Below are 14122 nucleotides of genomic sequence, written 5' to 3'. Positions count from 1 at the left end.
TGGTCAGAGATCAATTAAAAAAAAAAAAATCTTTTAGAGTATCCAATTCATTTTTTTCCAATTAAGGGGCAATTTAGCATGGCCAATCCACCTAGCCTGCACATCTTTGGGTTATGGGGGCGAAACTCAAGCAAACATGGGAAAAATGTGCAAACTCCTCACAGACAGTGACCCAGAGCCAGGATCGAACCTGGAACCTCGGTGCTGTGAGGCAGCAGTGCTAACCCCCTGCACCACCGTGCTGCCATGCCAGAGATCAATTTTAAGGAGTATCTTAAATGAATAATAAGGAGTAGAGAGGCAGAATGGCTTAAGGAGGGAACTCCAGAGCATGGGACCTTGACAGCTGAAGGCATGGGCACCTATATTGAAGTGATTAAAATTGGGAATTCTCAAGAGTCTAGAATTAGAGCAGCAGATACCTTGGAGGGTTGTGAGGTTTGAAGAGATAACAAAGATGGGGAGGAACTAGACCTTGGAAGGATCTGAAAATAAGGATGAAGATTTTGCAATTGAGGTGCAGCATAACTGGAAGTCAATGTAGGTCAGTGGGCACAGAGGTGATGTGTGAATGGGACTTGATATGGATTAAGACATGGGCAGTAAGGTTTTGAATGATCTCAGGTTTAGGAAGGATAGAATGACCAGGAATGTGTTGAAATAGTCAAACCGTTGGAGGTCACAAAGACATAGATAAGGGTTTCGCAGGATGAGCTGAGGCAGGGTGGAGTTGGCTAATGTCATGGAGGTGGAAATAGATGGCAGTAGTGATGGTGCGGCTATGTAATTGAAAGCTGATTTCAGATCAAATACAATACAAAGATTGTGAACAGAATACCGGCCATGCTCCACATGAGTTTCCTCTTACCTGACTTCATCTCACACATCAACATATCCTTCCATTCCTTTCTTCCTTATGTTCTTATCTAGCTTCCTCTTAAAAAGTATCTATGATATTTGCTCAACTAGCAAATTCCACATTCTAACCACTCTCAAAGTAACAACGTTCCTCCTAACTTCATTATTAAATTTATTAATGATCATCTTATATTTAAAGCCAGTTGAAACATGTTCTCTACATGTGTCCCATCAAATCTCTTCATAATTTTGAAGACCTCTATTAAGTCACCTTTCAGCCTTCTTATTTTTGGAGAAAGCCACAGCTGGAGATCAATCACATCTCAATGTCAGGGGATCATTGCATGGGTTCCTCAGGGCAACATCACATCCTCAGCCCAACCATCTCCAAATGCTTCATCAATTACCAACTCTCTATTACAAGGTCAGAAGTGGAGATGTGCATTGATGTGTTCCATTTGCAAATCTTCCGATAATAAAGTAGTCTATGCACATATGCAGAAAGATCTGGGCAGCATCCAAGTTTGGGCTGCAAAGTGGCATTACACAAATGACGGACAAGGGCGACAAGTCCCACACAAACAACCACTGACCAAAAACTTAAATGAATAAGCCACAATTTTAAAAAATCTACTAGAATAAAGCAAAAAGTGCAGAGGATACCGGAAGTCTGCAGAGGGATTTGGATAGGTTACGTGAATGGGCTAGGGTCTGGCAGATTGAATACAATGTTGACAAATGTGTGGTTATCCATTTTGGTAGGAATAACAGCAAAAGGGATTATTATCTAAATGATAAAATATTAAAACTTGCTGCTGTGCAGAGAGATCTGGGTGTGCTCGTGCACGAGTTTCAAAAAGTTTGTTTACAGGCGCAACAGGTGATTAAGAAGGCAAATGGAATTTTGTCCTTCATTGCTAGAGGGATGGGGTTTAAGACTAGGGAGGTTATGCTGCAATTGTATAAGGTGTTAGTGAGGCCACACCTGGAGTATCGTGTTCAGTTTTGGTCTCCTTACCTGAGAAAGGACGTACTGGCACTGGAGGGTGTGCAGAGGAGATTCACTAGGTTAATCCTAGAGCTGAAGGGGTTGGATTACGAGGAGAGGTTGTGTAGACTGGGATTGTACTCGTTGGCATTTAGAAGGGTGAGAGGGGGATCTTATAGAAACATATAAAATTATGAAGGGAGTAGATAGGATAGATGCAGGCAGGGTGTTTCCACTGGCGGGTGAAAGCAGAACTAGGGGGCATAGCCTCAAAATAAGGGGATTTAGGACTGAGTTTAGGAGGAACTTCTTCACCCAAAGGGTTGTTAATCTATGGAATTCCTTGCCCAGTGAAGCAGTTGAGGCTCCTTCATTAAATGTTTTTAAGATAAGGATAGATAGTTTTTTGAAGAATAAAGGGATTAAGGGTTATGGTGTTCCGGCCGGAAAGTGGAACTGAGTCCACAAAAGATCAGCCATGATCTCATTGAATGGCGGAGCAGGCTCGAGGGGCCATATGGCCTACTCCTGCTCCTAGTTCTTACGTTCTAGAATAGACTCCTGATGAGTATTCCCTGGTAGTCACCTCAATGACTTTTTCTGCGGCAGAAACTAGGCCACCCCCCCGGCTCCCATACCGTCACAATCTCCTGTCGCCTTAACTGAGGAGCAAACAGGCAGCTAGCCATCTCCCTGTTCCTATATATTATTTCAAAGCGCCTCAGCTGGCGCACCACCAGACTCGTGGATAGTAGGTCAAACTGCATTTGACCTTTCTTCCTGCGTGCCCGATGCTCTGGTGTTGGGTCGTTCGCATACTCTCCACCTACACCCAAAATCTTGTCCACCACCTCCTGACATTCCCTCCTGGTCTCCCTATCCATGTGTGACTTGTACGAGGTGATTCTTCCCTCCCCTGTTTTAGTGCTTTTAATGCCTCCCACACATTCAACGGTGAGACCATCCCGTTCTCGTTCAATTCCACATAGTCCCCTTTAGCCCCTGAAATCTTCGAACAAATCCCAAGATCCAATAAAAGTCTTGGGTCTCAGGTCCAGCTTCCAACCCATACGTTGCTCCCAACCCGCCTCCCAACTTCAGGTCCGCCAAATGCGGCGCGTGGTCAGAGATGCCACAGCCGAGTACTCCGCACTTTTCAGCCCAGGGAGCAGCCATAACCCTTGAGTATACCTTGAGCATCGGTACAGAAAACAAAAACTCCTTGCCCCCTGGCTGCATAAATCGCCACAGATCTGGGGCCCCCACCGCCTCCATGAATGCTGCTAACACCTTCACCATCCTCAAAGGGACCAGTGATCTATGCCTGGGTGGTCCAACTTTGGATCTAAAATGCAATTAAAATCCCCTCCTAAAATCAGTTGGGTGAGTATCGAATTCCAGAATAGCAGCCAATAACCATATCATAAACGTGACATTGTCCCAATTTGGGGCATACATGTGCACCAAAACCACGGCCCACCCCTCCAGCGGACCTGTAACAATTACGTAGCGACCCCATCATCAGCCTCCATCGTCTCCGCCAGAAAACAAACCCTCCTGTGAACCAGAATCGCTACCCCCCCGGTGCCCTGCTATCATACCCAGAGTGAAAGACCTGGCTCACCCAGGCCTTCCGGAATCTGATCTGTTCCCGCACCCGTAGGTAAGTTTCTTGCAGGAACACCACACTGGCCCCCAAACATTTCAAGTGGGAAAAGACGTTTTCCCTCTTCACCGTACCTCCAAGCCCCGGACATTCCAGGTGGTCAACCTCGCCGGGGGTCTCTTACCCCCCTCCCCTCCCCACCAGTCAGCCATCTGCTCCATATTGCAATATTCCTACCACAATTCCTGGGTCCCAGGCCCATCTAAGATGGCCACAGACCCTATCCCTAGTGTGAGTCAAAGAAAAGCCAGCTGGTCACTATTAGCATCCCCACACCTATTATAACCCCCGCCAGGCTCACAACCTCCCCCATCATCCCACCAGACAAATAAACAGCTAGGCCATTTGGGCCCCACCCAATCTGGCCCAACCGACCGCAGCCTCTCCCCCAACACCCCCGTTTGCTAGCCACCCATCCCTCTCTTGCTAGCAAAGTGGCCCCCACCCAGGGCCTCCCTCCAATGTCTCTGCCAGGAACAGCCAACATGTCCCTTCTCCTACCATCGTACACAAGCCCACAGCAAAACAATAATCCCCTCGCCCCTACAAATGAAATGTAAAAATCCCCTTTTGTTTGTATTACCGCATCCCCCCAACTGAACAAAAATAACAGAACAGAACACATAGTAGCATTGGGGCAAATTACAAACACTCCTTTATACAGAGTCCAACACAGTCCTCTTCACAGCGGTCCCAAATTCTTCTCCCTGATGAAGGCCCCTGCCTGCTCCGGCAGTGGTCATTGTGACCTGCAGTCACGCAGGATACACCACACCAAATCGCACACCCTTATTATAACACACTCCTCTTCATCAGCTCACTCCCAATGTCTTGGTATATCCGCACTCTGGTTCCGTCCCAGTCGATATTCCGAATATTCTTCACCCACACCAACATCCTCTCCTTCCTTTAATAACTGTGGAAGTGGATTATCACCGCCTGGGGTGGCTCTATCGGCCTTGGCTTTTGGCTGCGCACCTGAAGTGTTCTAACCAGCTCCGAGGGGGCGAATACTTTGTCCTCTCCCACCAATCGAGAAAACATTTTGGCAAAGTACTGGGTCAGCTTCAAGCCTTCCACTTCCTCCGGCTGCCCCACCAACCTGAGGTTTAGCCACCGTGATCCGTACTCCAGGTCCTTCAGAGTGGACCTCAGGCCTTTATTGCTATCTGCCACCAACAGCAACTCCGCCTCTAGCTAGGCAAACCGGTTCTTGTGCTGCGACAAGGCCTCCTCCACCCCATTCAACGTCTCACCTTGTGCTCGCACCACGTTCAAGTTCTCACCAGCTGTTCGTGGTTTGGATCCAAAGCCTCCTCAACAGTGGTTTCAAAGGATTCCTTAATCTCGAGACCCTGCCGCTCAAAATGCTTGTTCATCCGTTTGCCGAATTTTGTCAACTCCTGCGCCATTACCATGGCCGACGTGTCTAGTGAGCCTTCTTATTATTGGGCTTTTTAGTCGATGATTTCAACATACCACTGTCGGGAATGAGTCCACCCACACAACAACCTGAGCTTGGACACCAGAGCCCTCCGAAAAGCCAGGTAAAAGGGATCAATAACAAAGGCCGTGCCGGGAGCCACTTTTGGTGCATCTTGCTCTTACATGTCGTCACCATATGCCTGGCCATCAAGAGTTAACCCTGAACAATATTATCTGTCCACATTTTCAAAGTCAGGGAATGTTTCCAATAACTTTCTTAACCACTGATGCTAGATCAACTGGCCTGTAATTATCTGGCTTGTCCCAGCTGCCCTTCTTGAATAAATGTACCACATTAGCTATCCTCCAGTCACCTGTGACCAGCACTATCTCTGTCAGGACCCCAATAATCTCCTCCCTTGCCTCTTATAATAAATAAATAAATAATCTTTATCGTCACAAGTAGGCTTACATTAACACTGCAATGACGTTACTGTGAAAAGCCCCTAGTCACCACATTCCGGCGCCTGTTTGGATACATAGAGGGAGAATTCGGAATTTTCAGCTGCTACGGGAATTGAACCTGCGTGGCTGGCCTTGCTCTGCATCACAAACCAACTGTCTAGCCCACTGAGCTAAACTAGCCCCAAGCAGCCTGGGATACATCTCATCAAGCCCTGGGGATTTATCCATCTTTTATGCCTACTAAAACATCTCAAAGTCAAGGAAAGTTATGAGTACTCAGGGTTCAAGGCTCATTGCTTGGTTGCAAAGGATCAAGAGGCACTGGGCTTGCTTATGTGCCGGACCCCAATGCCTGCCAGTTAGGGTCCATTATCTGCTCAGGTGGATGCCACCGCCCAGTTGACTGTACCCATTAGGGGTGTGAAAGCATGTCACCCTCTGTCAGAACCCCCAGTGCTAGAGAGCTCAGAGAACCAGATGGGAGCACACAAGTGAGTCTAAGAAGAAGAGGGCAGAGGCTGGGTTCAGTCCTGAAATGGAGATGGGAGGGAGCTTGATCTGTGAGGATGTGGTTGAAACCAGTTAAGGTCTGGGGCTGGCTGCTTCCAGGTCTGAGAGGGCAATTGGTCAGGGGAGGTAATGATGTTATCCAGCTGAAACACCAACCTGACTCTCTCTCTCGCTCTCATCCCTTGCGGGAATCCGATCAATACCGGTATAGAGCCAGTGGAGCTGGCCATTCTACTTATTAGTGCTGCAGGAGCACAGGCTCCAGCAGCAAAGTGCAGTGGCACCTGGGGAAGACCCTGCAAGGAAGCCAGGGGGCCTTAGGGCAGGTTCAGGGGCCAGAGGTCGCACCAACCTTGCAGGAAGAATGAAGGCACAGGAGACCAAGGGTGTAGATAATGCGAGTGTCCTTCATGGAGCTGTGGGACAACTTTACTGTAGAAGACTCCGCCTCACCAGGGTGATTGTGCAACATCCTTGCCGACTTGACTCCCTGTGGCCATAAAGGTCATGGCCACTCTCAACCATTACGCTATAAGATTCCACGGGTGAATGACAGCTATTTTAATGTTGAAAATGACACCGTCATTCTTTGGGGAAAATTCCACCCATTAGGTTAGATGACCAAAAGTTGGGCGGTTGTTTGCAGGTCAATAAGGTCAAGAGTAATCTTTATGAGGAGAGAGGTGATGACAGCAGACTTAAAGCAGAGAGGGGTAGCACCCACAGAGAACTATTAAAAAGATCAGCTAACATGGGTACCAGGAGGGGAATTTGAGGGAATCATCAGTAAAGTGGGAATAGGGTTGTCGGAGCAGGAGAGTCTCATGGACAATGAGTTCAGAGAGAACAGGACAGAAGATGGTAGAGAAACTAAAGAAAGATGCTAGGGAACTTTAACAAAGTGCTGGAAAAAGACAACAGATCTGGCAGCATTTTCAGAGAGAGTACAACTGACTCCTCCTTACAACTTCAGGGGAAGCTTGGTTTGGTGGGCTAGTATAAGGGGTGGCATGACAGAGGCTGCAGATCAGACGGCAAAATATTCCGTGAGTTACTCAGGCCAGGGTGGAGGAGACAGGAAAGAGGGGTTTAAGAAGAGTATGTCCACCACATAAAGCATAACTTTGGATTGTGATTGAATATTTGTCTAGATAAGTACAGCTCTGACAACACTCGGGTGTCAACACCATTCAGGAAAAATAAATCTGCTTGATCAGCCTGCCATTAGCAGCTTAAATATTTACTCCCTTCACCATTGGAATAACAAAACTGCAGTGAGTACTATGTACATTTTGTATTCTAGCAACTCAAGAAGGCTTCTTTGGTGAACACTTCCAAAGCTCGCAACCACTAGCCTAGAAGAACAAGGACAAAAATGTTGCATGATACCACCATGACCTCAGTAAGTTTCCCCTGAAGTCACACACCATCCTAACTTGGGACACAGTCATCCAATAATTCCTACCCAATAGCATTGTGCAAGTACCGTTACCACCTTCGCAGCATTAGCAAGAAGACCCTAAGGACAGACAAGAGAAGTTAATAAAATGCTTTACTTGTCAACAATAGCTATATCCCAATATAAAACACATCTATTTCCCTTTCTTTATTTCATTCAGCTTTTCACCTGATGAATGGTATGAAGTTGGACACTTCATACTCTGCTAGGAATTATCAATGAAAGAATGGAGTTTTTATTGTGGTCAGCAGCAATCACCTTGGCCTTGCTGTTGGCCAGAAAAACTGGGCTATTAAAACATATTACACATATGCAAAACTCTTCTTTAGGTAAAGTAAGTGAAAACATTTAATTAATTCCCATGGCAATTTATACAGCCTGCTTGACTGATCATATGATGAAGCTCAAATTATTGCTCACTATCCAGCCAATAAAGCAACAAATAAATTAAGAAAAATTGGGTAGTTCCAAAAAGCTAACTCATGTACAGTTTTGAAGAAGTGCAAGGGTGCTATCCATGACATCCTGGCAATATTTATATTTCATCAGTATCACAAAAACAAATTCACTAGTCATTATCATAGTGCTAATTGTAGGGGCTGTGGGCAAATTGGTGGCTGCATTTCCTACATTACATTAGTGAAATTTTCAAGAAGTGCTTCATTGGCTGTAAAGCACCTTAAGACATCTGCAGATTGTGAAAAACGCAATAAAACTTTAGTCTTTCTCTGATGCAGTGATAAAAGGACAAATCATTGTGCTTCTGAAACTAGTCTTGTGAATATAGTTTGGCTGCTTATCCAATAATCACACTAATTAAGAGTTGGCAGAAGCACAAAGAAAATAAACTACTTTAATGCAGAACTCTAATTAAGAGGAAAATGAGGTCACCAAGTAATTAGGAGGTTACTCTCCTGTGAGCATATTCACAAATTCCCTGATGATACATCGGATCATAAAAAATGGATCATAAATAATTTTTAAGTACCAGAAGTGTGGGTCAGCAGCTTTGCACAATTTGCTACAGTTTACTCAGGGTGGCATTGTTCTTGTTTACTTCCCTGATCCCACCTAGTTTGGTTACAGTCACAAGTAAGCTCTTTGTCAGCATGTGAACCCACGCTTCCATTTCTTTGTCACCTTCTTCCGTGATGGATAGGTATGCACGTGACAGTGTCTGCAATGTGCATTTCTTTGCCTGGTTTGTATTTAACTCCGACTTGGTATCTCTGCAGACAAATTAATAATCTTTGAATTCTTGGTGGTGCGCAGTTCAGGGGCTTTTTAAGTATAGCTTCCAAAGGCTTATGATCCTATTCTACCTTTGCCATAGACAATTGGTATAATGTGCGATGCCAAACATAATTGCTCGCATTTCTATTTGGCATAATACTGCTTTGTTTCAGTCACTGCCATTGAAACATACGTTAGTGGAGCTTCAGTTTGCAAGAGGAAGCTTCCAGGCCAGTATTTGAAACGGCCACTGATACCTTAGACTAGCTGACTGACATTGTAATACTTGAACACTGGTGTCTGAGTCAGTGTTCTCATTAGATTGGTCAAAGCTTCTTGGTGACTTTATTCCCAGTGTCATTCCATATCATTTTGTAGAAGTTCTCGGAAAGGTGATGTCTGGTCTGACATGTGTGGAATGAATTTGTCAAGATAGGTCACCATGCCCGACAACCACTCCAAGCCTTTTGTACATTCTGGGGGTGGCATGTTCATGTCTGCTTCAATTTTACTCTGGTTCGGCTTCAGTCCCTCACTTGTCAGCACATGTCCCAACTATTTGATTTCATGAAAACCTAATTTGCACTTTTCCTTCTTCAGCTTTAAGTTCCATTCTTTAGCTTGTGCCAGGACCAACCTGAGTCTGTGGTCGTGATTTTCTTGTGTGGCTCCCCAGACCAGCACATTATCAATCTAGGTTTCCACATCCTCTCACCCTTCAAACATCTGCTTTACTGTTCTGTGGAACACCCCAGGAACTGAACTAATACGAAAAGCAAGCATAAAAACTTGTTGAGGGAGGCAAAGGTGGATGGAAGAGACCTGGCCCTGCTGGATTTCAGGAATACTCCACCAGAGGGCATTGGTTAGTGTACCGTATTATATCTAAACTGGAGTACATTACCACAATCACTCTAATATCATGACAGTCAGTAGTGATATAATCAAGCCATACTCGACAATGGATAATAAAGCCCCCCCCTCCAACCAGAATGCATTCGGTTCTCTTGCTGTGGTCAGTATTTCTTCCAGTGGTTTTCAACATGGAAGAGGACGAATCCTCAGCTAAGGGAGGACAGTAGGTAGTACTAAGTAGAAGATTTTCTTGCCCATGTTTTACATGATGTTATGAGATTTCATGAGATATGGAATCAATGTTAAGGACTTCCAGGGCCACTCACTCCTGAATGCATATCACTGTGCCATCTTCACCTCGTCAATCTGTCCTACCAAAGGTAAAGGTCATACTCAAAGATGAGGATGGTGACGCATAGTGCGGAAAATATCGTACAGTCACAAGGATGACGGAATGGCTGGGCCAGAAAGCAGATAATAGGGTGAAATTGATTTAATCCATAAGTGAAATTGATTTTATCTATAGGTACAGGAGCAATTTTAACAGTTGGTTAAGACAACAATAAATAACGAGGCATGGTAGACTTTGAGAATGATACAAGAAGTTGTTTTCATGACAGGCTACTGGAGTGAATAAATCCACTTGAATGTCAAAAAATATGAAGTAATACAGTTGAGGAAAACAATTTTAATTGCTCCCCAAAAGTAAGACTCTTAGAGAGTGAAGGAACAGAGGTTTACGGATGCTCCAGATCTTAAAAGGTGAAAGGAACAAGATAATGAAGAGATGAATTTGTTGATAATCTAACATTGAATTTGCACAGGAGATTGCTTTGGCTTACATTTGTAATACCATGTCCATCCCCTTGTCGATTATATATTAGAGCCAAAGAAAGGAGAGGATTATTTCAATAGGAGGAAAGAGGAAGTTAGGAGACGTTTTTGCCACACTGTTGCTTATTAGAATGTGGAATAATTTACCAAAGTAATAATTATGGGTAAGTCAATAAGGTCATTTAAAAGTAAACTGAATAATTTTTGAAAAGCGTACTACAATAATATGGGGGAGTGAACAGGCAAATTGATCGATAGCTGCGCTGAAAAAACTGGCATGATTTGCTAAATGATTTATTTCCGAAGAAAACCATTCAATGATTCTGTTAGCTCCGTGACATACTTCTGAAGGATAAATATTTGGTAATAATTCCACTGGACTGACTCAACACTTCCAATACCCTATTCACCAGAAGGAACTTAAATAATTTGAACTGTTGATTAGCAGTCTTACTAAACTTGTCTCGAGTATTTTATTGTTGTAATTATGTAGACTTACCTTATTCTCAATCACACTACTTACAAAACCATTTTGAAAAGTCATTAAAAAAAGACAGGAAAAAAATCTGTACTTACTTGTAAGGTTTTTGTGGAAGGATGCTAATTCGAGTCTTGTCTAGTATTTTCTTCAGTTTGTTCCGTCCTGTCACTGTGTTTGCCTTAGCCTTCTTGCTTGCCTTCTCCAATCCAATCACCTGTTCAACATCAACAGCAAGGTCAGGGATGGAGTAACGGCTGCCTTTCTTATCACCGATTTTGGGTAAATGTGGAGCACCATTTCTCTTCTCTTCTGCGAGTCTCGACAGAAGTTCTTTAAATACTGTGGGAAAGTTATACAATTGAATTAGCCAAATTCTGATCACTAATCATTTCTTTTACTTTATAAGCAAAGAGAACAAAACACTTCAGGGACAACAAACTCTGTATAATATGGCACCCAGAATACTAGCAGTTCCCATACTGAGTCCCCAATTGGGTTGCAGAAATAGTGAATGGGGTGATGAGCTCCCCCTTCTTTGAGGCAGTATCCCTGCACCAGCACCGGGTCCTGTCCTCAGATGGAATTATACAAGTGCTGTCCAAACTTCTTCCATGACTGTACCCTTGATGAAAGCTCATCTCCCTACATGTACAGTATTCAAATATGCAGAAAAATCTGAACTAATTATCGTACCTTCTAGAGCAGGAGGACTATTGCACAGCACTGAAGCAATTTGGAATTTCATCCATATACGAACTGATGGTCAACTTGCCGTCTGGTTGATGAGCTAAACTTTTATTCTGCGTTTTACTGAGCAAAGTCCATTGCTCAAAAGGACTTTGGAGGGGCGGCATGGTGGCGCAGTGGTTAGCTCTGCTGTCTCACACGCTGAGGATCTGGGTCACTGTTCGTGTGGAGTTTGTACATATTCCCCGTGTTTGCATGGGTCTCACCCCCACAACACAAAGATGTGCAGGTTAGGTGCATTGCACATGCTAAATTGCCCCTTAATTGGAACAAAATAATAATTGGATACTTTAAATTTATATTAAAAAAAGAAAAATAGTAGGACCTTGGCATTCATGGCCAAGATGTTTGTAGTTTCACACATGTGCCTGAACTTGTAACTGGCAAATTCTCCATACCTATCAGTCAGAAATTTCAATGCTGTCTACTGTCATGGGAGTGTCCCTTTAAGAAATATTTTTGTCTTATCACATGGCTTCAGTGACATTGTGTGGGTGGAGCTGGGCTGTGGCTCTGTGGGTTTTTACTTTCGTTATGAGTTTGGACTGGTTTTGAACTGTACAGGTTGAAAGGAATGTCTCTCTCTTTTTATTTTAAAAGCTGTTTCCAGACTGCTTGATAACCTAAAGGAGGTCAATGCTTCCCAGAAGGAATTCAAACCTGCTGTTTGGAAAGTGGAACAGAGTAAAACTAACAAGTCCAAAACAGTAAGAATGACGTTTGCTGGGCCACAGCTTTGAAAAGGGTTTTCTGGTTTTACTTGGATTTTGTTATTGAATTGGAACAGTTAAGGGGGAGTTCATCAAGGGTTATCATTGATTACTGTAGCTGTGTGGGGTATTTAGGTTTGTAGTTGATAAAAATTCTTACTTTGTGTGTTTATACAAATGTTAACTAAATTTGTAGAATAAAGCCTGTTTTTTGATTAAAAGCGCCTAAGAACTCTTTGAATAGTTCCTGAAAGACAGGCTCTTGTGCTCATCCATCCAAATTCAATAAACAGTTGTAGGTCAGGTGAACTCCATGATATACTTTGGAGTTTTCTAAACCCTGCCCCAGAACACAGGTTTGGCTCCTATCCTATGCTCCACAACTGTCTATTATAACTCGATGTATTATTGCACAAAGACTAAATCTGGCCACAAGGTAATCAAAATATTTTTGTCCTAAACTTTTTGATCCATATCAGCTAAATGAAAGGTATACAATCAGGGTCAGGGATATATATCATGGACTTAGAACAGAATCATAGATTTTTCCTAGTTCTGGGGCCCTTATCCCCATCCTCCTTTAACACTAAATACAGTCTGATATATATATGCAGCAATATTAAGAGTGATAATGACATGGTGCAGCCTTACTTTGTGTGCAACCTGTAGGTGATCCCATCATGTCTATTAACAAACCAGGGGGTACAATTTATACTTTATCTGCATCATGAAATATTGTTAATTTGACAGGAAAATATCCCATTCATTATTTAGAACACTGCAGACGATAACATTGATTTTGGTGATTGCCTTAGCCTTCATTGACATGCTCTGTACATTGTACCTTAGCCTTCATTGACATGCTCTGTACATTGTACCAAATGAAGAAAGTGACAGTAAATTCATATTTGGGAGAAAGATTCAATACTTGCAACGCAAGTAAACAGCAGAAGACATTTCCATTCTATGAAGAAGTTGAAGACTATCTCTTACCTGGGTGCCTATTATTCAACGTAATTATTTCAAATAAGGAATAAAGGTCCTTCTTGTTTATTCCCTTTTTACCCTTTCTTTTTCCGTTACATGGATGATTTATGGACAGGTATCTTTAAGACAGCCTGTATCTTTAATTCAAGCAGAAGAAAGCAGTGGCCACCTTTAATTCAAACGGCAGATTCCACAGGGCTGTGCTGTTTTAGACTGATGACTGCAAACTGGCCATGTCACTGATCACTCGGTTTGATTGATTTGGCTGATTGAAGGGGCCGAAAAGGCTGTGCGCTACCCGGTAAAAGGTGGTGAATGGATATTATCTAACTGGAATGTTTTCAGAGTCATGAGGTTCCACTTTGATTACGATTTTGATTCTGCAGCCTGGATGAAGGGATCGACCTAACTCTCTCCAAAAAGATTCAATTAATTCTTTATAGAAGGCTAGTGAGGGCCGGCTCTCTCTTCAGCAAGTCTCGGTGTCATTCACTTGAGACTGCAAAGGCCTGAAGTCAAACCACGAGTCAAAAGCAAGGTTTGATGTGAAATAAAGTGTCTACAGTATCCAGAAAGATACAAGCCTGAAGGCGCACCTTGAGATGAAGGCCCAGTTTGATAAGAAATAAAGCGTCTCTCCAGAAAGCCTGCTTTAAGTACTGTATTTTCTAACCTGCAGGGATCCTGATTGAATGGCTCTGCAAGGAAGACCAGCTGTAAACCAGAGACTGATCAGCCTGCGTGCTCAGAAGAAAACATGTTAAAGAACCAAAGACTCTTAACTTTTGAATGTCATCATTTTTTATACCCGTTTCCACCCCTCTGTATTTTGTCTGTGTTGTGTGGGTAGAGGGTTCGACAGTTAAAGGGGGTAGTAGGTATTAGCTTGTTGTTATCTAGTTGT

General features: G+C 43.5%; 1 protein-coding gene across 14 annotated transcripts in view; it reads right to left on the bottom strand.

Annotated features, from left to right (window-relative positions):
* rapgef2 (Rap guanine nucleotide exchange factor (GEF) 2) overlaps positions 1-14122 on the bottom strand; it is a 562209-nt gene that overhangs the window by 122721 nt on the left and 425366 nt on the right. For all 14 annotated transcript variants that reach the window (XM_038792314.1, XM_038792318.1, XM_038792316.1 and 11 more), the window contains one exon: positions 10870-11113. In XM_038792314.1, coding sequence (XP_038648242.1) covers positions 10870-11113 — 244 coding nt within the window. The remainder of the gene's footprint in view (positions 1-10869; positions 11114-14122) is intronic.

The sequence above is a fragment of the Scyliorhinus canicula genome, chromosome 3 (genome assembly GCF_902713615.1).
Source record: "Scyliorhinus canicula chromosome 3, sScyCan1.1, whole genome shotgun sequence".
NCBI classification, from domain to species: Eukaryota; Metazoa; Chordata; class Chondrichthyes; order Carcharhiniformes; family Scyliorhinidae; genus Scyliorhinus; species Scyliorhinus canicula.
This window is presented reverse-complemented; position numbering and strand designations above follow the sequence as displayed.